Source organism: Falco punctatus, assembly GCF_963210335.1.
Source record: "Falco punctatus genome assembly, chromosome: 9".
Taxonomy (NCBI): domain Eukaryota; kingdom Metazoa; phylum Chordata; class Aves; order Falconiformes; family Falconidae; genus Falco; species Falco punctatus.
In genome coordinates, this window is record NC_137589.1 from 53,655,456 (window position 1) to 53,676,877 (window position 21,422).

Consider the following 21,422-nt stretch of genomic DNA (forward strand, 5'->3'; position numbering starts at 1 on the left):
CCCGCCCCCCTTCCCGAAAATATACAAAATAAGGGAAGAGCGGTGAGGCTGCCCGTGCTTCGCCGCCCGGCCCGTTTCCCCGCCGCAGCCGCCCGCGAGGCGCCCCTGGCGGAACTCGAACCTTGGCTCCTGGGGGAGTGGCCGCAACCCGCCTGCCCGCCAGGGGGCAGCCGCCGCCCTCATGGCCCGCTGCGCACGGGGCGCGAGGCGGCCGGCCGTGCCCCGGAAGCGGAAGGGCGGGCTGGGGGTCCGTCCGTTGCCGACCGCGGCGGAGCGGGACGCCATGGAGACGCGGCAGCTCCGCTGGGATACCGTGGCGGCCCTGCGCACCTCTAGTAAGGGCCGGCTGAGCTACTGCCGCTGCTGGCTCCGCGATGAGGTGAGGGCTCGCTGCCGGGGGGCCCCGGGCCCGCGTGTGCTGTGGGCGGTGGGGGAGTCACGGCCCCGGCCCCCCGGGGCTGCCGATGGAGAAGCACCAGCCCCTTGGCGCTTGGGGCCTGAGATACCTGCCCCGGCCCGGTGCTGCCCCTGCCGCCCGCCCCGCCCTCGCGGGCCCCAGCCTGCCGGTCCGGGGGCTGCTGCCGGGGGAGGGCTGGGGCGCGGCACCGCGCTGTTCCTCAGCGGGAGCCCTGAGCGCGGCGTGAAGAGGCCGCAGCAGGAGCGGGTAAACATGGTCCCGAGCCGCGGTGGTAAAGCGCCTGCTGACCTGTGCGAGTGGCTTCAACGCGGGTGAATGTGCCTTGGGTTCCTCCATACGTCTCGTATTCACATGAAGCGTTTTTTCTATAGGATGTCTTGGAAGGGTGCATGTCTCCTCTTGAGCTGTCCCCTTATGCTGGCTGGGTCCTAGACAGAGTGATTAAGCAAACAGCCCAAGAAATTGCATCCTCTGGGAGTTCAACGCCTAAAAAATCCACTCCCCTTGCAAACCGGTCGTCTTCTCTGGAGAAGGTCACGTCTGGCAGCTGCCAGGGCTCTCCCCCGCTTTCATCTACAGAGCTCAGTGAAACAAAGGTAGTTCTCTGACCAGAATCTGTATGGGAGCAGATAGAAGAAAAAAATGTACTAACTTGCTGCTATAATTATCTGATAAAGGCTGGTTTATGTTCTGTTAATCTGTGGGAAAAAACGTGCTTGGTTTCAACTTTTTGTAGGATAGACAGGTGATTATAAAAATGGCATTAACGAGATTTCCATAGAACAATGTTTCATAGTAGGCCAAAACCAAGCTTCCTTTTTCACCATAACTAAGGAAAATTTAGTTGGAGCTATAGAGTTCTATGGATTAGCAGCATGGGATTCATTCATTTGGAAGCATGAGGTCACAGAGTAGAGTCTGTTGAGTCACCCCCTTGGGTTCTCTGTAGTCTTTGAACAACTTAGGTTACGGCTCTCGTTTACAAGGCAGAAGGGTAGGAAGCTGTGCAAGGAGCGGTTGAGTTGTGGAGATAATGAAGTTGATGAAGCACCTGAAAAGAAAACAAATGTCTGTTGCTGTGCATTAGATTATAACTTCGTCACATAATAGTGATACTGAGCAGCAAGGTCTTGCATCATATTGGCCCCATTTAGACTTAAGATATTTTCCTCACAATACATTTCTTAACTTCTATCAGATCTTGCTTCATTATAACAGAGTCTGAAATGCCTCCTGAAGTATGATTATACAGAGTATAAACCTGTCTTGACTTCTTAATGTTAACATTCTCCAGTGAATGTTAAGAGAATGTGGGGAGTCTGCAGCCTTTCTAGGTAACAGCTTTTGTGAACGTCCTGTAGGCTCTTGGTATCTCTCCTCCCAGTTTTAGTGACTGGGAAGAGTAATTATCTCAACCTCATATATGTGCTGGAGGATATTCAAAATGGTGAGGCTACACTACTGGGGTATGTAACAACTCTTAAAAAGTTGTGTGTTGCTGGATTCTTTTGTCTGTTTCTCTAGAAATAGTATGCAGTTTAGGAGACTTGATTTACCTGGTATCCTCTGAGTAGCTGATACTGTACTCAGCCACTGATTTTGCTTATATGCTGACCATGCAGGGGAATGATGATCGTAGTTTTCTGGAAATGGATCAAGAAGTCTTACAAGCAGTTCTGCCATCTAAAGTTACAGAAGTTGAAGGCTGCATTCGAATGTACGAAGAGATGCACAGGTTGAAAGGAAAGGTAAAAAAAAAAAACCTGAGGGTGTGTGTGAATCACAGGAGAGCTACATAACTTACTGTTCTACTGCTTCTACCAGAGCACTGTTACATCAGGTTATTGTAAATGCTGGCCTACTTTGGGAAATTATTTTGTATTTTCTTCCGTCCAAATTCTGCTGGTTGCTGCATTGTGGTGCGTCTGGCACCTCTGCAATCTGCAGGAAGAGTTAAGGCAACGGCAGGAGCAGCAAGAGCAGATGGTGAGGGCAGTGTATGACCTGGCAAGTGAACAGCTGAAGCGCTTTGATGAACTGAAGGAGCTAAAGCAGCATCAGGAATTCCAAGATTTGCAAGAAGTAATGGAGAAGAGGTGAGATTAGCTCTGGTATCCTTAAAATATTGTAGCATTTAATCAAAAAGTGAGGATTAATTTTTGTGCCTGACAATTCTGTGCTAGTTACTTGTGCTTGAAAATCTCATCTGCTGCTTTTCTTACATTAACTATCCTGTTTTTCTTGCGGTGTAGATCTCCAGCTACTGTTGGGGTTTCAGTTGTTAGAAAAAGGCTATGTTTGTGACAGTTAAAGTTCCTTTCACTTGGCTCATTTTAAAAGTAACTTGCTGTGTGTTTGTATTTTATCTTGTTCATGTATTTTATCTTGTGTGTGTCTTGAATACAGTTTTTCTATGTTTGTGTATTGTAGCTCAAAGGAGGCTCAGGGACAGCAAGAGAAGTTGAAGGAAGAACACCGACACAGAGCAAAGGTCTGAGACTTTTAAGAGTTGTCTTTCAACTTCAGTAAAAGACTCAGTGGGAACTAGAAAGACAATGGATTTATCTGTATTTACATGGTACCCCTAGAGTGAGAGTGTATTGTCTGATGCTGTCTTAGACACCTGCTACATTGTTGTGGGAATGCAGTAAAGGCACACGTGTTGTAGGAGCAGAAAGGACCTGTAAAGCCAGAGTTGTTAGACCAAGAAGGAGATTTAAAGCTGGAGTTATTTAAGTATTCTCTGTCCCTTTTGTCTCTTTTTACCTCAGGTATTAAACCTAAAACTGCGTGAGGCAGAGCAGCAGAGGCAGCGTCAGGAAGAGCTGGAGCGTTTGCGTAAGGAAGAGGGCCAGGAAAGACTGCGTCGCCTTTATTCCATCCAGGAGGAAGTGCTGCAGCTTAACCAGCAGATTGATCCCAATTATAGACACAAAGACTTGCCAAGAATTGATCTTTCTGCATACAGTAATCGTGGCAACCAAATCTGTGGGCTGGTGTCAGGACTCATCCGCACCACAAGCGAGGTAGAGGCTCTAGAGTTGTTCTTAACTTTGGCTGTTGTTCTTTCATAGAGCTTCCTGTATTTGTCTTCAAAGGCAGCTTGTTATGAGGCCATTAAATGAGATGTCACAGAAATGTTTTTAGGTATTTATTCTATAAAGCATCTAATTTAAAAGGAGGATTATTTTCTATGGCACTTTAGCTGTTCTCTTGAGAATGGCTTATAAAAATGCATGAGGATTTCTAGAGGAGAAAGATTCAACATAAAAATCTTGTAAACTCTTGATGCTGTCAGGTTCCTGATCATCATCAGGAGACAACCTGATGACAACCACATCATGTGAGACAACCACATGGGACAACCACAGAAGCAGAGTGGTTCATAAATTGTTAAATACTGAATGCGTTATGATTGTCCTATACTTGTAAGCCTTTTTACAGTATCTAGGTTTCCTTAAAATTTCTTTTTCTCTATATAAAGGTGGGATACAAACCTTGAAAAATAAAACACTATAAGGCTAGTTCTCTGTTCCAGCTTGTCAAGGCTTTGCATTGGGGTTCCCTTACATTTGTTAAAGTGTGTTCTTAAATCTTGTTGTCCAAGATCTTGTGAAATCTAGTCATGGACTACCGTTATTTACTACTGTTCTGACCAATATTACATACAAATAAAGGAGAACAAGGTGTTTTCACCATAGAGGATAAAATGTGTAGTTGGTTCCCAGATTATCTGAAGGTTAATGCTTCAAAAGGCTCCTTGCTCTTGCCATTCGTCTACAAATATGGAACAAAAGATTGATGCTGTACTGCCTCCTCTGTTTCTTGGCAGAGAGGTTTCCCTACTCAAGTGGATGTGGCCAATACTGAACGAGCACTGCAGGAGATGCGAGGGTTGATATCCAGCATGCAGCAGGAAATCGCTGCAGCCGTGGAAGAAAAAAGGAAGAGAGATGAAGAGGAAGAGAGACAAAAGCAGCAGGAGTTACTGAAAAAAGAGCAGATGAAGGCTCAGACTCCTGCCCCTGCACAGCAGTCGGGGGGAAAGAAGCAGAAGGAAGGTTGGTTAGGCTCCCCCTGCCACTGCCTCCTGGCTGTTTCCCTCCTTACATGCTCTTTCTGCTGTTAAGCTGAATACTTCTTTGGAATCTTATTGTTGTGATGACATACCTGCTCAGAGAATTTACTTTAAGTGCAACTAGGACTGCTGGCAGGAAACTTCAAATTAAACTGATGCAGGGTAAATTAATGACTGTATTAACTGGAGCAAAACCTGCTCTTCCTAGGCAGGACATTACGCCATGTATTTACTGAGTAACATTGTGCCTTCTAGAGAGTGTAGATGGGTCACGCATGGTATGACAAAACATACAAGGATAGAGCACCTAAATGGCTTCCTTCTTGAGAGTAAGTGAAATCCATGTATCCTGCATGTATAAGCTACTATGCTGAAGAAGAAGGACTCCTGTCTAGCTTAAAAATTTGTAGTTCACTTAGGAACATATCTTTCTAAACTAAATTCAGGGGAAAAAAGCACTCATGCAGCTCTTCATTCCTTGCAATTGTTTAAAAAAAAATGTTTTCTTAAGGTTTTCTAGAGTTTTGGCTCTTTCTTAGTTTTGTGCTATTTTTTTTCTTTTCCTAATATCAGGACTTCAAGTTAAGGCAGAAGAAAGTACCATGCAGTGGTACCAGCAGCTTCAAGATGCTGCTGAGCAGTGCATTGCTTCTTTCAGTGGACTCAGCAACTGCAAAGACAACAATGAGGTATAAAAAAATGGTTAATACTGCTGAAGAGTGATTATCTTAATTTCTAGGGGAAATAGGACAGCTTTCATTTAGAAAAAGTCAATACTAACAGCAGCCTCTATTAAAAGTCTGCTCACCGAAACTATCATAGTAGTTTACTTGTCTGTAAAGGTTTTAAAATTGTCTGTCTGTTTGTTCTGCAGGTTAAGAAGATAAAAACAGAGTTGCAGAAAGCAGCTACAATCCCTGTGAGCCAGATCTCTAGAATAGCAGGTCAGGAAAATGCCAAGAACCCAACTCAACTGAAATGCCTTTTGCTGTAAAGATTGTAGTAGGGCACAACACATACGATGTTTCTGTAATTATCTCTACAGCAGAAAGCTGTTACACATATAGTCCAGTTCTTCGCAGCAGTGTTTGCTTATGTTTCGAAGGTCTGGTGCTTCCCTCAGAGGCATCTTGTTTCCTCATGATTAACTCAACATGCAGTTTGAGATGCCTTGCCCTCCAGGACGTAGGTCTAGTTCTTGTGAAGTTGATGTCTGATTAAGACTTGTCTGCTCTTTCCTAATCTTCCGAATCCATACATTCCTTATACGTTTGCAGGCTCTCAGCTGAGGGAGATATTTGACAAGATCAATAACCTGCTCTCTGGAAAGTCTGTTCAGAGTGGAGGGCGAACTGTATCAGTGACTCAGCATCCACAGGGTCTGGATTTTGTTTATTACAAACTTGCGGAGAAATTTGTGGTGAGGAAATTTTCTCATTATTGGGGTGGCAAAGGTAGCTAGTGCTTCAGTAAGTTCTTTTGGACATTTTCCTCTGTCTTCAGCTGCTAAGAACAAAACTACTAGGGGTTTAGCTTGCATATATTAATGTTCACATCGATTAGAGAAAGTGCTTTTGTGGATTAAAACAGGCAAAAGAACTTGGTTTCTCGTTTCTCTTCCACTCCCATTCCCTATTTTATGTCTTCTGGGAGGAAGATCTATTTTAAGTTCTAGGCTGGCATGTTACGTATTCTGAACCAGTTAAGTACAGTGTTAGTGGAAAACAGGTTAATAGTTTATGATCTATCACAAAACTGTATGTATACTCAAAACTTCACATGTTGGCAGAATTGGGGACAAAAAAGAAAGCTGAGGACCAAGAGGCAAACTTCTGTCCCTGTTGTGTAGTTAGCACCTCCCAAGAAATGAAGTGTCATTGTTCAAGTTGCATTTTGAAGTTGGCAATATATTTTCTCTATTCTTTATAATTTGCTAAATTTGGGATGTTTGAAGCTTTCTTTTGTCCCTGCAGTGATAAATACGTGCAAAAAATAGCCCATGGAGTAAAACTGTGAACTGATTTGTAAACATTTGAAAATCATTGTTTGGAGTGAAAATATCTGTGCATCCTTGCACTTTGTGCCTGTATTTGCTAACCCCTTCTTTCTGTCCTGAACCAAAATTATTGTCATCCTCTGTGGGAGCTAGGGACATAAGGCTTTATCAGCTTTTCTGTGGTTAGCTTACATAGCCATAGAAAAATTAGGAACCTTTAGTAGAGGCTAACTACACAAAAAAGAGGAATTTTTTTGTCTGAGAAATGGGGTGGGGGCTGACTTTCTTTTCCCCGCTCCAGAATCAAGGAGAAGAAGAAGTAGCTTCTCACCGTGATGCAGCTTTCCCAATTGCTGTGGTGGCTTCAGGAATCTGGGAATTACACCCTCGAGTAGGAGACCTCTTTTTAGCTCATCTGCACAAGAAGTGCCCCTATTCTGTGCCATTTTACCCTGCACTGAAAGAGGGGACTTCCATGGAAGAGTATCAGAGGTAAATGTATTACTGGACTTCTTCAGCATAAACACTGCAAGAGTGAAGACTGTATTCCTTCTCCTGAGTGAATTGCACTTTTCCCCATCTGTGATGACATAGGCACAGTGTTGTGCTGGCGTAGCCTCTGGAGATTCACTCACAAGTGCGCAGCTCCCCGACCATTTCCCAGGAGGATGCTGTGTCCTTCAGCTTTGGAAGTGCTCTGTTGCTTCTTCTTCCTTGTCCTTCTCAAAGAACAGTTGATAGCCATAGCTTGATTCGAGTTGAGATACCCAGTACAGAACCTAAATATTCCATGTGATATAAAATAGTGGAACATATGATCCAGAGGGTAATGATCAGCCTTTATGATAATTCTCGTATAGTTTTGGAGTATCCCTATTCTCAGTACAGTTGGCTTTAAGTAAGCTGAGAACTCCAGTGAATGTGTTTTGCTGTACTGATACTGGAATGTCTTCTTATACTTAGAATGCTTGGATATCAAGTTAAGGATTCTAAGGTGGAAGAGCAAGATCATTTTCTGAAACGGATGTCAGGAATGATTCGCCTTTATGCTGCTATCATTCAGCTCCGGTGGCCTTATATAAACAAACAAGGGGTATGCGTGTACGGCATTATATTTAGAAACTTGTTACTATCCCAAGAGTCTATTAAATGTATTTGTAAACTGGAGTTGTAGTTAAAGTGTGCTGAACTTAAACCAGCTCATAATGTATTTGAAGGGAGATGGTTATAACCATAATCCACAAAGTGATGCATAGTAATTTGTAGTGTAGACCCTTACTTCCTTTTGTCATATTTTCATAATGATCAAGTCTTATGTTAGGCTATTATAAAGTAACTTTATAAAGGAGAAAGTTAAACAGAAGACTGCCTGTTTTGATAATAGCATTTTTGCAAGTTATAAAACAAGTGGTGGGTAGCTTTTTTGTTGCTTTATAGGCACATCCTCATGGGCTGAACAATGGATGGCGCTGGCTTGCTCAGATGTTGAACATGGAGCCTCTGGCAGATGTGACAGCTACACTTCTTTTTGATTTTCTAGAGGTAAGCAATGTGGAATACTGGTGGTTAAAGGGGTGTAAATTGGTAGCATTTTAATTTCAGAAGGGATTGCTGATGTTCATTGTGATTTTAACAGCAGGGTTTTTTAACTTGTCCTTATTCCTTCAGAAAGGAATGTGAGTATTTCCACATTCTTGCAAATACATAGCTTTGGAGCTGAATGATTTAAAACCTGAAGCTTTCATACGTGCAACTTCTGTTGTTGTAGTTGGTTTTGTTTAAGGTTCCTGGTATTTTAAAAATAGTTGCATGGTCCTATAAGAATAAGGTCTGCTAAGCACTTGGTATGAGTTTGTGCAATGCAGGGAGGTCCTGTGGCCCTGCCAGCTGAATTAATCCTGAAAAACCTGATAGGTTTTCCAGGCTGAAAAAAACAGGTCCTGATGTTTATTATTGGCATATCCTAAGATACAGGCCTATGCTGAATAAGAGCCAAAGTTAAAGGCTGAAGTCAGGGGAGACAGACACTGTGGAACACAAGCAGCTTCTGTGCTCATCAGGTGCCTTCTAGAGAACTTCAAAAGCAGCAATGAGAAAGTAAAGTACAAAGTGAAATAACACCATGAGGATTCTGCTAGTAGTGGTGAAGTTTGGGCAACATTCATCCTATAAACTCACTGTATGAGGAAAGCTGATGAATCCACACTGCAGTCATCAAGATGAGGAAATGATCACAATATGTCCCAGCAAATGGTATTAGGGAAGGGTAGTATTTTCGGGGGGGGGAGACTGGAGTGAGAGGAAGAGTAACGTAACGCTAGTATTGGTGGCCACCTCACAGTCAACAAGAAAAACAGGTCACTGTGGTAGCAGGCATGGTGTTTAGAGGGTTTGCTTGTTTTACTGTAGATGCAGGTATATTACTTTAAATGTGTGGATAAAATATTAAGTGGTTGATGCTGAACGGGTTCACTGAAGTTGTCATGCTAGTCTGAAACGCAATTCTGGAACCTGGTCTTTGTGTATTTCTGTACTGTAGGTGTGTGGCAACGCTCTCATGAAACAGTATCAGGTTCAGTTCTGGAAAATGATGTTGCTTATCAGAGAAGAGTATTGCCCAAGGTATGATATCTGTGGCTAGGAATGTAAAATAATCCTTGTTTTTTACTTCATGTTTGCTCTTAAATAACTTGTCTGTCTTTTCCAATTTCTGCCATTAACCCCCACGGCTACTTGTAAGTCAAACCCAACTTTCTAAGTAGATTTTGAAACATGCTGTTTTCTCTGCAGAATTGAAGCAATTACGAGCTCTGGACAGATGGGCTCTTTAACGCGTTTCAAGCAATTCTTGGAGGTAAAGCAGTTTGGGGTTTTTCTTCGTTTTCAAGGGTTTGGAGTTTTTTTTCCCTTCATTCAATGTGTGCATCATTTTGATAATGAGGCTGGCGCTGCTTGCAGCATACGTGATAATCCAGACCTGTCACTGTGATGTAACCTGTCTTTTGTAACTTTTCAGTTACTGAATTACTTAATGATAGTTATGATGTCAAATATCTCACTTCTTTCTTACATTTAATTTTTCTTAGTGAAAATACATTTTAATTAGAAATTAAGTTCAGTGAGACTAGTTGCAGTGAGAGGAGATAGAGAGGTTGAGGAGGATTCTGCTGAGTCATTTCTATGAGCTGTTTTTTATTGGTTGTTTGCTTGTTATCTGTTGTCCTGATTAGATAAATGAGGAAGTAAACACTTTGAACTGCCCTCTAGCATTTTTTTTTAGCATTGTATTTGGCATATTTTTTTAAGAAAGCTTGCAAAACTGTAAAATACTTGATTATTTAAATTGGTTTTTGAATGTTGACTTAGATTATGATATTAAAATATGATAGCTTCGGAGTTTATACTCTTAAATTCCTGAGACAATATGGCAAATTAAGATACACATTGTACTTTGTCTTTCTCTCTCCACTAGGAATGTCTACAGAAGAAGGAAATTCCATTACCAAAGGGTGCTCTACAGCCTTCCTTTTGGAGAGCATAAAAGTTTATATTTCCTTCCTCCTGGATGTCGGTGCTTTCTGACCTGACTCCCTGTTTACATTTAAAGGAAGATGTTTTCTTAAGGTTTTCTGGAGTCTAATGTTTAATTTGTCAAGATTTACATGGGTCAGAACAAACTCATGTTTTAATTTGTTGCAAGTAATGGAAAATTATTCTTTGCTTTGGATTTTTGTAAGTTTTTTAGGTATAGTAAACTATGGAAAATCAAGGAAGTTTCCTTGATATGTTTAAACATGTGGAAGATGTTTTAAGCATAGTATCCATATGACCTCTGAGCTTCAGAGATTAAAGACCCCTGGACTGAAAATTTGCACATCATGTTCTGTTCATAGAAGGGGACATACCTCACAGCTTTATGAAGTCTTAACAGAGTAATCAATCTCAAAAACTTACTGCTAGAACTTTATTTTTGTATTTATTACATCTGTCTTTTATAATGCAGTTTTAATTATGCTGATATACTTGCATCCTGTTTGTCTCAACAACATTGTAAAACTACAGTGAGACGGGTAAAAGGCATTTTGCCTGGCAAGTATTGACACCACTGTTGAATGTCGCTTGGCTCCAAGAGGCAGTGCTCTTGATGTAAGAGAGGTAGACTCACTGTTTTAAAAGGTTTTCATGGATAATAGTAACTTCAAGGGGGAAGAGCAGAGTTCCTGGAACAACAGAAATTCTGTGTCCGTAATCCATCAGATGGATGGAAGCTAATAATCCATTTTCTTATTACAAAAAAAAAAAAAAAAGGTGGCAAAATGGTGCATTCATTCTAGCACTTTTGCTGGTGTTCTGCCATCATTTGGGGGGGATGAGGAGGAAACGGTATGCTTGGATTACCTAAGGTGCATTTTATAAGGGCTCCTTTTATGTTAATGGATTTCTTTCTTATTATGTTATGGTATTTTAAGTATCAAGTACTGTAATATTTGTACTAAGGGTGAATTATTCTGAGAACAGTTCATTCTAGAAATCTGTTTAAGTTAATATTAAAGTTTGATTATCTCTTTCTTACTAATCTGAAACTGATGCAGTTTCGCCTTTTTCTATAGAAGGATGGTCAAGAAAATGTACAGTTCCTTGGTGAATACAGGAGGCAGATAGTATGGGAGATGGGAGTGATGGGGGATGTGTCTGATTTATGGTGTGCTGTCCTTGAACTATTTTAGTGGCCTCTTAAGATGAGAAAATTTTCTTCTGAGTTCTAGAAAGTAGTGTGTTATTTTTGCAATATACTGTTGCAAATTAAAATTATTATTATTACCAGATTAGTTTTTGTTATTCCTAGAGGCTGCAATTTGAAGCTGTAGAAAGTGGAGCTGAGGTCATATGAGAATCTGAATTTTATTTTTATATAGGTCTTGAGATTTCTGAGAAAAGGTTGTAACATATACTTTGGAATTCAGGCCTCTACAACCTTTAACCTTGGCTTTAAAGTTGACTGGTAATAAGTTAAATTTGTGTTTGGTTTATATTTTTGTAAACCGACTCTGGAATTCTTTAGATTAGTGTTACCTGTGATTGTTCTGTGGAAATCTTCTGCTAGTATCCTTTTACCAGGTAACACTGAAGTAATGCCACTTTCATTAGTATCCTAGAAAATGTTTGGATTTTTTAAACTGAGTGAAGATGTTGTAATTACATGTCTACAATGATGTTGGAGACTCACTTTGCCAAGATAGTAATTGGTACTGTCTGTTCTAAACAGTTGTCTGCCTGTGCCAAAACACAAGCAGTGATTTGATGATGTATATATAAGATAGAATAGCTTGCTGCTTTTTTGCTGACAGGTACTAGGATCTTCTAACGTTTGCTGGGGGAATATAAGTATATAGTTTTGTAACTAACAGACATGGTATCCTTTTCTGCCTTGGTAAAGGGCACCCAGATACACACTGTTTCAAAAACACTAATAAGAATTTCTAACCAGCACACTTCAAAAGAAACATAATAAATCAATATTTATTTTTAGGTGTAGTTTAAGGTTGCATCTACTGCTTGAACTGATGGTTGACTTGTATTATGGTATCCTGTTTTTTGTCATTTTAGCAGTTTTGAATGTTGCCTATTTGGTGTGATGATGCAGTGCGAGTAAGGTCTTATACATGATTTGTGGTATTTTCGTATGCATATTCAGATCAAAAATGACAAAGGAGAGCATCTCGGATGTGAAAATACTGTGCGTTCGGGACGAGATGCATGAAAACTGCCGTGAGTCATACTCTTCCTTGGAGACAACAGTTCCAGGCAGTCCCATGGGCTGCGATGCAATGTCACTGCGAGTGTGCTTTTTCCATTTAAGTACTTTAATGAAGGAAAGTGTTATTAGCTCAAAAATCACTAAAACCCGCTCACCACTTTGGACCCCTCAAGTTCTTGCTACCTTACCAGATCTCATTATAAAAAAAAAAACAACCTACTTTGCTATGTCTATTTTAAACATCTAGCTTTTACTAAAGGCTCATTTTCCTTTGAATTTATGCCTTACCTTTTCAAAAATAGATTTCTTTTGACAAGTGTTAGCAGTCTTTTGATGTGAAGCCCTTGCCTGGCAGCTTTGTGATCGTGACACTGCGTGCTGCTTCAAAAGGATAGCCTTACCCATAATTATTTTTAATGATGTAAAGCTAATGAGGCTGCGGCTTTGAGTCCGGCTTACTGATGTGAACGTTAGAACCTGTCACCTCTATCCTCTGCTCTCCTCTCAGCCCGGCTGAGGAGAAGGGGGCGGAAAACCCAGCTACCGCCATGCCGCACGACCACTCTCACCGATTCCCGGTGTCACCGTGTACCTTCGTGCCCGAGGCCGGTCGCCGAGGGGCGCTGAGGCACCAGCCTGAGCCCCGCCGCTGCTGAGGGGCACCGAGGGCCCGCCGCCGCCCTGCCCCGCCTCTCGGCTCTTTCCGGCATCGCTCGGCACTTTCCGGAACCCCTCGGCTTGCTCCGGCTCTCCTCGCATGCGCCGCTGCCGCAGTTCGTCCGCTGAGCTCGGTGGGTGGGGCCCCGCCCGCCCCATCGTCCCGATTCTTTCCGAAGCACTTCGGTCTCCGACGGCTGGTAGCCCGTTCTGCGGCGCTGACGTCACCTCCGGCTGCCTTATAAAAAGGCGGGCGCAGGCAGCGCACCCCGTCTGTGGCGGAGGGCGCGGAGCCGGCGGCGGATCTGCGCACCGAGCCGGTGAGGCGGCGGGCGGGGGGGCGCAGCGCTCGCCTTCGCCTTCATCCGACCCCACCCGGGTAGATCTGGCCCCCGCGCCCGCTCCGCCGGCCGCGCTGCGGAGGCAGGTGTGCGGGAGCGCGCTTCCCTCAGCCGCGGCGGAGGCGAGGCGCGGCCCGGCCCTGCTTGCGGGGCTCCCTGCGGCTGCCGCTCGCCCTCCTCGGCGGCCGCGGCTGCTGCCGGGGGGTTGTTTATTTTTTTATCGCGGGCAGCCGCGGCGGCGGTCGCGGTCTGTCCGCGGCTCGCGGGGGCGCAGAGGGGAGGAAAGGGCGGGGGAGCGGCCCCGGGCGCGGCGCGGATAAAGGACAGGCGGGCGGGGAGCGGCGGGATCCGCCCTGGGCAGCCTTGACCCGCGGCAGGAATTTCATTCAGCGCCCTGGGAGGGGGTGAGCGAGCGGGTGAACAACAGTGACAGCGGATCCCCGTCCCCGCGGGGAGCGGGGGGGCCCTGCCTTGCCCGCCCTTCCCTTCGCCCCTGTCCGGTTTGCGGCAGAGCCCTCCCTGAGGAGAAATGCCGGGGGGCAGGCGGAGAGGCTGGCGCTCTGCAGTAGCCCGGCGGAGGGGGTTCACTGCACAGCAATGGCTTCCCTCCGCTCTGGGCAGCACAGCCCTGGCCAAGGTCGGGAGATGTGGCGAGGAGCGGGTGTGAGGGGAGGGAAGAGCGGCGCGGGCCGAGGGCCGGTGGCCGGAGAGCCCCTTCCTCAGGGCGCCGAGCCCGCCGAATGGCGAGCACAGCGGAGGTGCCCGGCGGAGCAGGAAGGCATTTAAAAGAAATCCTCCCGACCTGTGTGCCTTCCGCGTCTGTGTGGGCTTGGTACGCAGGGCAGGCTGCGGTTTCCTTCATGAAAGAATCAGGGTTTGTTCCTCCCCTGATTAACTTTTTTTTTTTTTTTTTAATTTAACATAAATCAATGTAACGATAGTCAATTATTTCTCAGTTCGTTGCCACATACACTTTACCAGGTTACAGTGATGCACATCTACATTGCTTGGTCATAAATATGTACCAGTAGGGTAATCATTTGCCCTGATATTAAGGTAGCCAATTGCCCGGATAAGCAGTTTTCCCTGTACGTTTTTTCAGCAGGTCCGTGTTGACGGTTTAGGATTTTTAGTAGCTGTTCTATGATAAAACAGCTACGTGTGCCAGGCAGGCTAAAATGTACGTGACTGTTGAGCAACCTTTCATACATATTTAAATAGATTCTGAAGAGCGGTCATCTGGAGATGGCGAATGAACACATTAGGGGGAAAAAACCCCCACAATCCCAAAAAAACAGCTCAGCCTGAAATGGTTCTATATCTTTCTGGAAAACAAATAATCCATTTTCTTTTGGCATTTTGTTTTCAGCAAAGTGCCAGAAGATTCCAATGACTGTATTCACAGAAAGGCCTTGGTCAGGGATTCAGATTTGTTCAAAACAAATATTAAATCCCACTGTGTGATTTTTGTATTTAAATGCAACTAGCAATGAGTTCTTCCATGAAATATCATTTATCATTACCTATAAATTGTGCAGAGAAAATAATGAACAAAAGACTGAAAATGGGATGCTTTCTGCAGCTTTGTGTGCAGGATCTGTTACTGTAGTAATGGAATTGTTAAGCTGGGAAAATCCTTGAACCAAGATAGCAGGCTGTATTATTCACAAGAAGTAAATTATTTCCATTACTATTGAAAAAAACAACAAAACATCCATACTAGTTGGATTGAATTAGAAATTCTATTTTAAAATCAAATGTAGATGTAGCACTTCCTTGAGATCCACAGTTGATGAAATTAGCAATCATTTGTGGTTGCTTGCTTTTTTTTTTTAATAACAAATGGTAGCAGCAATTAAAAAATTTTTGAATGTCAGAGACTGTTTTTTAAGCTTTTTTTTTTACACCTTTTTCTCCTGCATGGTAGAAAGGCAGGAGAAACCTTAAATCTCTTGAGACAGGGTGGTACCTCTTGGTGTGAAATTCCTATTTCTCAACTATTACATTTATAACTAACCTTAGTAATTTAATGCAAATAACTTAATATCTTTGCTGCCTTATTTTTGTCTATTCAATGTATTTATGAGGTTGTAATTGTTTTATTCATAAATACATTGCTTTTGGGGGGCGACATATTGCTTCCCCTGTATTGGAGGAAATAATACGAGTTTCTCCTTTTTCTCTGTTGCATGTTAGTGTAGTGTGGGAGTCTGTTTTTTCCATTTGTCCCTGGAGTGTAGGCAGCAGAAAAATGGGGTGGAGCAGACTGCAGATGCCGTTGGTGGAGATTGCCAAGCGTCATCCGGCATTGTGCTCCCATAGCTGACCATGGATCAAATGGAGTGGCAAGCTGCCTTCTCACTGCTGCAGCTGATACACTATAAGCTATGCAGATGCTACGAGAGATATGCACTAGCTTCAGCAGGCACAAAGGCACGTAACTGCAGTTGTCCATGAACTGCTTCAGGGATTGTACTGTACTCATGGCAAAAATGTAGGGTTAGGGGAGGCAAGGAAATTTTCAGCTAAAAGTTCAGTGGGTTAGTTACACTTAACAGCTACATAATTGGCCATCTCAGAAAATGCCTTCTGTCACAACTCCTACTTACCCATTTTTTTACTGAGGTAGTTGAAAGTAAACATCCTTGTAGAGACTTATATTCAAAACCTTCTGAGTTTCTGTCTTTAAATTAAGCCACCACACTTGATTATGCTTTAGCAAGATGTGTTGTTTGCCAAATCCAGATAATTTTCTTTACTTTCTGTTTTGACCTTCAGATTATGGTATGATTTGGTTTTTTAAACTTAACTGGAAAGGTTAGTACATACCAAATTAAGTAAGTTTTCCTGTTAATATTTGTAACCTTTTTTTTCCACGGGGGCATCTGTCACTCACAATAGCTTGCATAACAATAACGCCAAATTGTTGTATATGGCAAGGAACCAAAAGGAAAGTATGAAACGTGTACTGTGACAGGAGATGTATTTAAAAAAAATAATAAAAAATTGAGCCGTGTCCTTATGCTAGTCATTAGTTGAATGTTATCTTGATTTCCCCCTCCCTTTTAGACTCTACATTGCTCCATCATGTTGTCATCGTTTCGTAAAGTCAAAGTCCAGGTATTTTTACATCATGCATGAAGTGTCATCGCCATACTTGCTTGCCTTTATTGCAGTGACCTATTTGTAACAAAAAGCCATTCGTTTGAGAGTTTGTTCTGTATAGCAGGAGCTTTATTTTTACTTCAGTGTTGAGTCTGGTCCACCTTTTCTTTAATACTTTGATTTTCCTAATTTCTCTCTGTGATGCATGATGTGATGTGTGAACATTTTATAGCTGTTCAGTATGGTTGGGTTTTGATGTGAATTAGTTTTCTAAGATATTTCTGTTTTAAGAAGTACTTGAGCAGTATCTTTTTACTTAACAGCATCTAAAAATTAACCATGATAAAATTTACATTGTGGAACATTATGCGTTTGAAGTTGGCTTTGGTTCCTGTTCCCATCCACTTGCACAAATTTATAATCCCTGTATTGTTGTGGTGTAACTGTTCATACATCTGTGTTGTTTTCTGTTCAGTGATGATAAAATGAATAGGATGAATGGACCAGAGTTCAGCTGGGTAACACAAGCAACTAGATTTTTATTTGGAAATTCTAGTAATGTAAATGTTTATACTACAATTAAAATTACAATGAAAAGATAACAAATGGGAATGGAAAATGCTGAGGTTAACTGTATAATATCACATTACCTGTAAACTCTGCATTTCTGCAATGCAGTCAGGGTAATTTGCTTTCTCAGGAGTCTCAGCAGAGTGCCGTCCTTGCCAGCCCTGCATAGTTTTATCAGAGGTCTGTGCTGGTATTAAAGCCAAAAAAAGCCCGTGTACAAAAAAGGCACCATATTCAGAATTTGAATACTGGAATTAAAATTTTAAGACTAAAAACCTTTAAAATGAACAGGTCTTCCTTCCGTATTTCAAAAGTGTATAGTTAATGTTGTGCATAAACCCTCTAATCAGCCTAAATCACTAGCTTTGCAGCCTGATGTAGTTCAGATGTAATTTACCTTTTTTCTTGTAATTCTAGTTTCTTGTGTCCCTGTAGCACCTATTCTAATTTTCAGTCTTGTTTGAATTTTACCTGTGCTGCGGTTAGTCTGTTATGAGTCTACGGCATTAAGCAGTGACTTCAATACACCTTGGTTCTTTGTGCTGCAGCACTTGGCTTATTTTTCTGGCTTGTAATTTACAGAGATTTGAGGCTGTAGGTGACCCTCCTTTACAGTAACCAGGAGTATTTGAGTGCAGGGTTCTGCTGCACCTAGGTCACCCTCAAAATGTTATTGTGTAGATCTAAATTCATAACAAACCAAATGACTGGGCATTAATTTTGTCTCCATAGTGTTTTAAACCTCTAGCATAGGGTATGTGACACCACATCCTTCAATATGCTCATGCAGTTCCCTGCACAGGAACAGAAGCCAGTGCTGCACATCCTTTTCAGGATTCTCTTTTATTTACCTGCAGTACTAGACATACTAACATAGCGCTAAACCAGGCAGTTGCAGTGTGTTTGTGTTCAAGACATACTTGGTGGCTTGCTTCTTCCCTAGTGTTTTGAGGAAACTGTGAATGGGAGAAATGGAATTTGGAAAAAATGTCCTTTTTTTTAACTCTGTCCTTTCCTTTTGAAGGTTATTTTCACATTCAATATTAGAATTCACATTTTTTTGCTTAAAGAAGGTCAGCAATCCATTCCCGTTCCCCAGGAGGGAGTAGCCAGTATCAGTTAAATGTGCTTTTGACAAGACTTACGATGCATAATATCGATGAATGCCAAAAAACGCGTCAGGCTGCTCATGTGTGCATACTTGGGAGGCAGGGAGTGTTCTGGTAGGGAAAGTACTCCTGTTACAGGCTACTCCTAGGGTCACATACGCTGAGTATGTGTAATGCGCATCAGGACTTGGCTTAAGAGAAAGTCATTTTACTACATCTTAAGATAGTGATCTTTATGTACTGATCTGATTACTTTTCAGGCAAAGGAGTTTAGTTTTAAGCTTCATGTAATTGTTTTTAAAAATAAGCTGAAGTCTTATGTATAGCACTGAATGTATTTTACATTTGAGTTTTTAAATCCCTGAAAACATGTTTTGGTAAGGGAAATGCTGACAGCTCTTCTTTGTGCCTGCCCTGGTGGCACTGCTGTAATTCCTCTTTAACCCACCTCGATACCACTGTTTCCCCAACTTGAATGGTGTTGCTGACATCATCGTTGTTGCACTGCGGTGTCTATAAATATCTGCAGTTGTATATTTCCGTGCAAATTTTGGTCTACCCTTATGTATAATTTGTATCATCTGGGGAAGGCTTATCATTTTAGGTTGGAGGATGACAGTAATAAGTTTGTTTGGGGTTTTTTTTGTCTTCAATTGGCTACTACTTTTTGTTGACTTCTTTTTTTTTTTTTGTTTTGGGAAAAAATACCACCACAATGGTACGATGTGAAGAAATGTTTCTGCTTTTATTTCTTTTTTTTTGTAGTTAGACATAAGATGATGAGTGGCATTCTAAAGTTAGTCTTACAGCATAGAAGTACAGCGGCAGATGCCTTTCAGGACAGCTACGGTGCACGGGTTTGGGGACGCCTCTGGGATGCCGCCTGCCTGGGCTGTGCAGAAGGCTGAGGCCACGGGCAGGAGCAGGCTGGTGCCATTCCTCCTGCCCACACTGCCTGGAAGGTTCGCTCTGCCTGACCTTATCAGCTGGCGCAGGCAGCGCCGGGAGGGGCCGCAGGCAGCAGCCATGTGGGGAATGTTGCCTCTGCGTGATGACGAGGCTGGTTATCTGGGGTCAGGCTGGGCATTTGGGTACATCCCAGTATGAGCTATGTTTTTCACGTTAAAAACATAAAGCGCAACTTGTCGGTGGTTCCCTTGGTAGGTAGGGGGGCTTCCTTGATGCCTTTGACTGGTGTAGTTGAACCTGGATGTTCAGCAACGTCTTGGAGAGCTGGTTCGTATTCTGGGGGGTGCTGCAGTTTGAGCATGAACCCGTTGGAGGTAGGCTGCATCATTCTGCAGCATCACGGACTTCTGAGTTCAGAGCTCCCCAGTGACTGCTGATCGCGCTCTGGCAGAGCACAGACTTGCTGACGTCAGCTGATCTGCTGCAGGAAAGAACAGTCTATTATTGCTAGACCAAAGCACTTCTTTTACAATTGACTAGCTCGACTTACTGTAGTTATAAAAGGAGCCTTTCTTTTAACAAATTCCAGCAAAAAGATGAGCCAGATTGCATGACTTGTGTGGTGAGAGACAAACCAGCTACCAGGCTAAATTACAGGAGGTCTCCTATTTGCTTTTCTAAAATGTAAAAATAATTTAAATGATAATTTCAATAATTCTATTATTTGCATATTTAAATACTTTAAATATTTTAATAATTTTAAGTGATTTAAAATCACTTGAGCTGTGGAGGTTATTTCTGATACTGAGATAAAAGTTGGTAGCAAACCTTGTACGGTGTTCCAAGGACTAACTGGGATTTCATTTTCTGCCAGCAGTGCCCATAACCGGAATAAGCAGAGGGACAGGCTACAGTCATGCAGTACATTTAGACCAACTGCCACTTTGTTATTCCTAAACACAATTCAGTTTAAAAGAAGTGGTGTCGGAATTCACACACATTTTGACAGCCCAGGAGTTTTTAGCAATAACTTGCTATCTTGGAGGGAAAAGGCTGTTTGAAAGAGCACTTGAAAAACCAGCTGCTTTCTCAGGGAAAAAGGATCTGTAGATGAGCTCAAGTTCTGTTCAGGGTTTTGATCTTTTAACGCTCAGATACCCTAATCAAGTGGAGCTGTTGGTGGCACTGCCAGATGAAACCTAGACTCCATTTATGTAACATGGTATGCACAGACCAGGTTGTGTTTTTTTTCCTTGCCCTCTTTTGACAATAATGAATGAAATGCTCAAGCCTGGAAGAGACAGCAAAGCTGAATTTTCTTTCCTTCCTTAAACTGCCGCAATGCAGTCGGGGCTCAGAGTTCACAGGAGTAACGCCTGCTGCTGAAATGGCTGTCCTTTTGCAGGGTGGGACTGTTGGAAGAGAGCTCGGGAATGTGTGAATTCGCCCCCATATGTTCCTTTCTGTCAGATGGTCTCTTTACAAGAGCTTGGAAACCAAACAGAAAACATGGCCGTATAGATTGCTTTCCAACCTGTGGAGTTTTTCATAAAATTGTGCAAGATACGTGTCTAAAGCATGTGGCTAACAACTAAATAACAGTTTAATATTTAACAACGCATTTTAAGAGGTTGCCCGAGACTGGTTTTCTTCCCTGTCTTTGATAGGATTGGCGAGAAGTACATTGTAGCTTGACGCTTACAGAATTTGTAATAAAAGCATTGAGCTATACATGTAAATGCTCATACATCTAGACATCAATTGCATATTATTCAAGCGTGGAGTGTTTGTTGCAACAGCTTCTTGATATGCAGAGTGAATTGTCAATAAATACCCAAACTCTGATGACAATAATGGTACCACCTGAATTTGTGTTACAGTTCTGTCCCAATGCACAGATCTGTTATTGAAAATTAAGTTGCTTTTTGAAAGTTTAGGAACTGAAAAATAAAGGTTATCCCAATTGGAATAGAAAGGAGATAAAGCAGAACAGTAGTCAGTTCTTGAAAACACTAACAGGTTTTAGTACCTAAAGCAACATACAGGGGGTTTCAGTCGAAGCAGTCAGAGCAAGATTACACATTTCATTACATGAAATGCTCCTTGACTTATTTGTCTAGTATGAAGCACTGTGAGGCTCTGTGTGGGCTTTTGAAAGGTTATGTCGGGGGGGGCAGGGTGGGTTTGTAACTTTTTTTTAATTGAGAGAACAGAGAGGAGATGTGATCCATGGGGGGTGTGTGTGTGCGCGCCTGTGTGTATGTATAATGTATATAGACATATGTAGACTAGTTAGCTGTTTAAAGAACAGTAATATTCTTAACTTCAGTTTATCTATATTGAGTACTTTACATAAAATGTTTCCAGATTTTATATGTTGTATGAGAAACATTTTATGTCCATATATCTACATATATATATATGCACAGAAACACATTTTTAACGTTTGTATTAGACACTCGCATGCTATAATTTGAGATG

The 21,422-nt window shown here is 42.4% G+C and overlaps 2 protein-coding genes across 8 annotated transcripts in view; both read left to right on the forward strand.

Annotated features, from left to right (window-relative positions):
• The first annotated feature begins 97 nt into the window (after window positions 1-97).
• On the forward strand, window positions 98-11,068 carry GLE1 (GLE1 RNA export mediator). The gene is made up of 16 exons (XM_080402618.1): window positions 98-379; window positions 790-1,014; window positions 2,041-2,166; window positions 2,366-2,514; window positions 2,849-2,909; window positions 3,190-3,444; window positions 4,251-4,479; window positions 5,070-5,185; window positions 5,371-5,440; window positions 5,774-5,916; window positions 6,794-6,984; window positions 7,456-7,585; window positions 7,930-8,034; window positions 9,032-9,114; window positions 9,283-9,346; window positions 9,965-11,068. Exons 1-16 carry the CDS (start codon window positions 182-184, stop codon window positions 10,031-10,033), a joined length of 2,214 nt encoding a protein of 737 aa, XP_080258744.1. The 5' UTR covers window positions 98-181; the 3' UTR covers window positions 10,034-11,068.
• A 1,963-nt stretch (window positions 11,069-13,031) lies between these two features.
• The window catches only part of SPTAN1 (spectrin alpha, non-erythrocytic 1), a 53,448-nt gene continuing 45,057 nt past the window's right edge, over window positions 13,032-21,422 (forward strand). For 5 of the 7 annotated variants that reach the window (XM_080402574.1, XM_080402576.1, XM_080402575.1 and 2 more), the window contains exon 1: window positions 16,321-16,368. In XM_080402574.1, coding sequence (XP_080258700.1) covers window positions 16,336-16,368 — 33 coding nt within the window. In that variant the 5' untranslated portion in view covers window positions 16,321-16,335. Of the gene's footprint in view, window positions 13,228-16,320; window positions 16,369-21,422 lie in introns of those variants that run through there. The other 2 variants (XM_080402578.1, XM_080402577.1) reach the window with 2 other exon arrangements.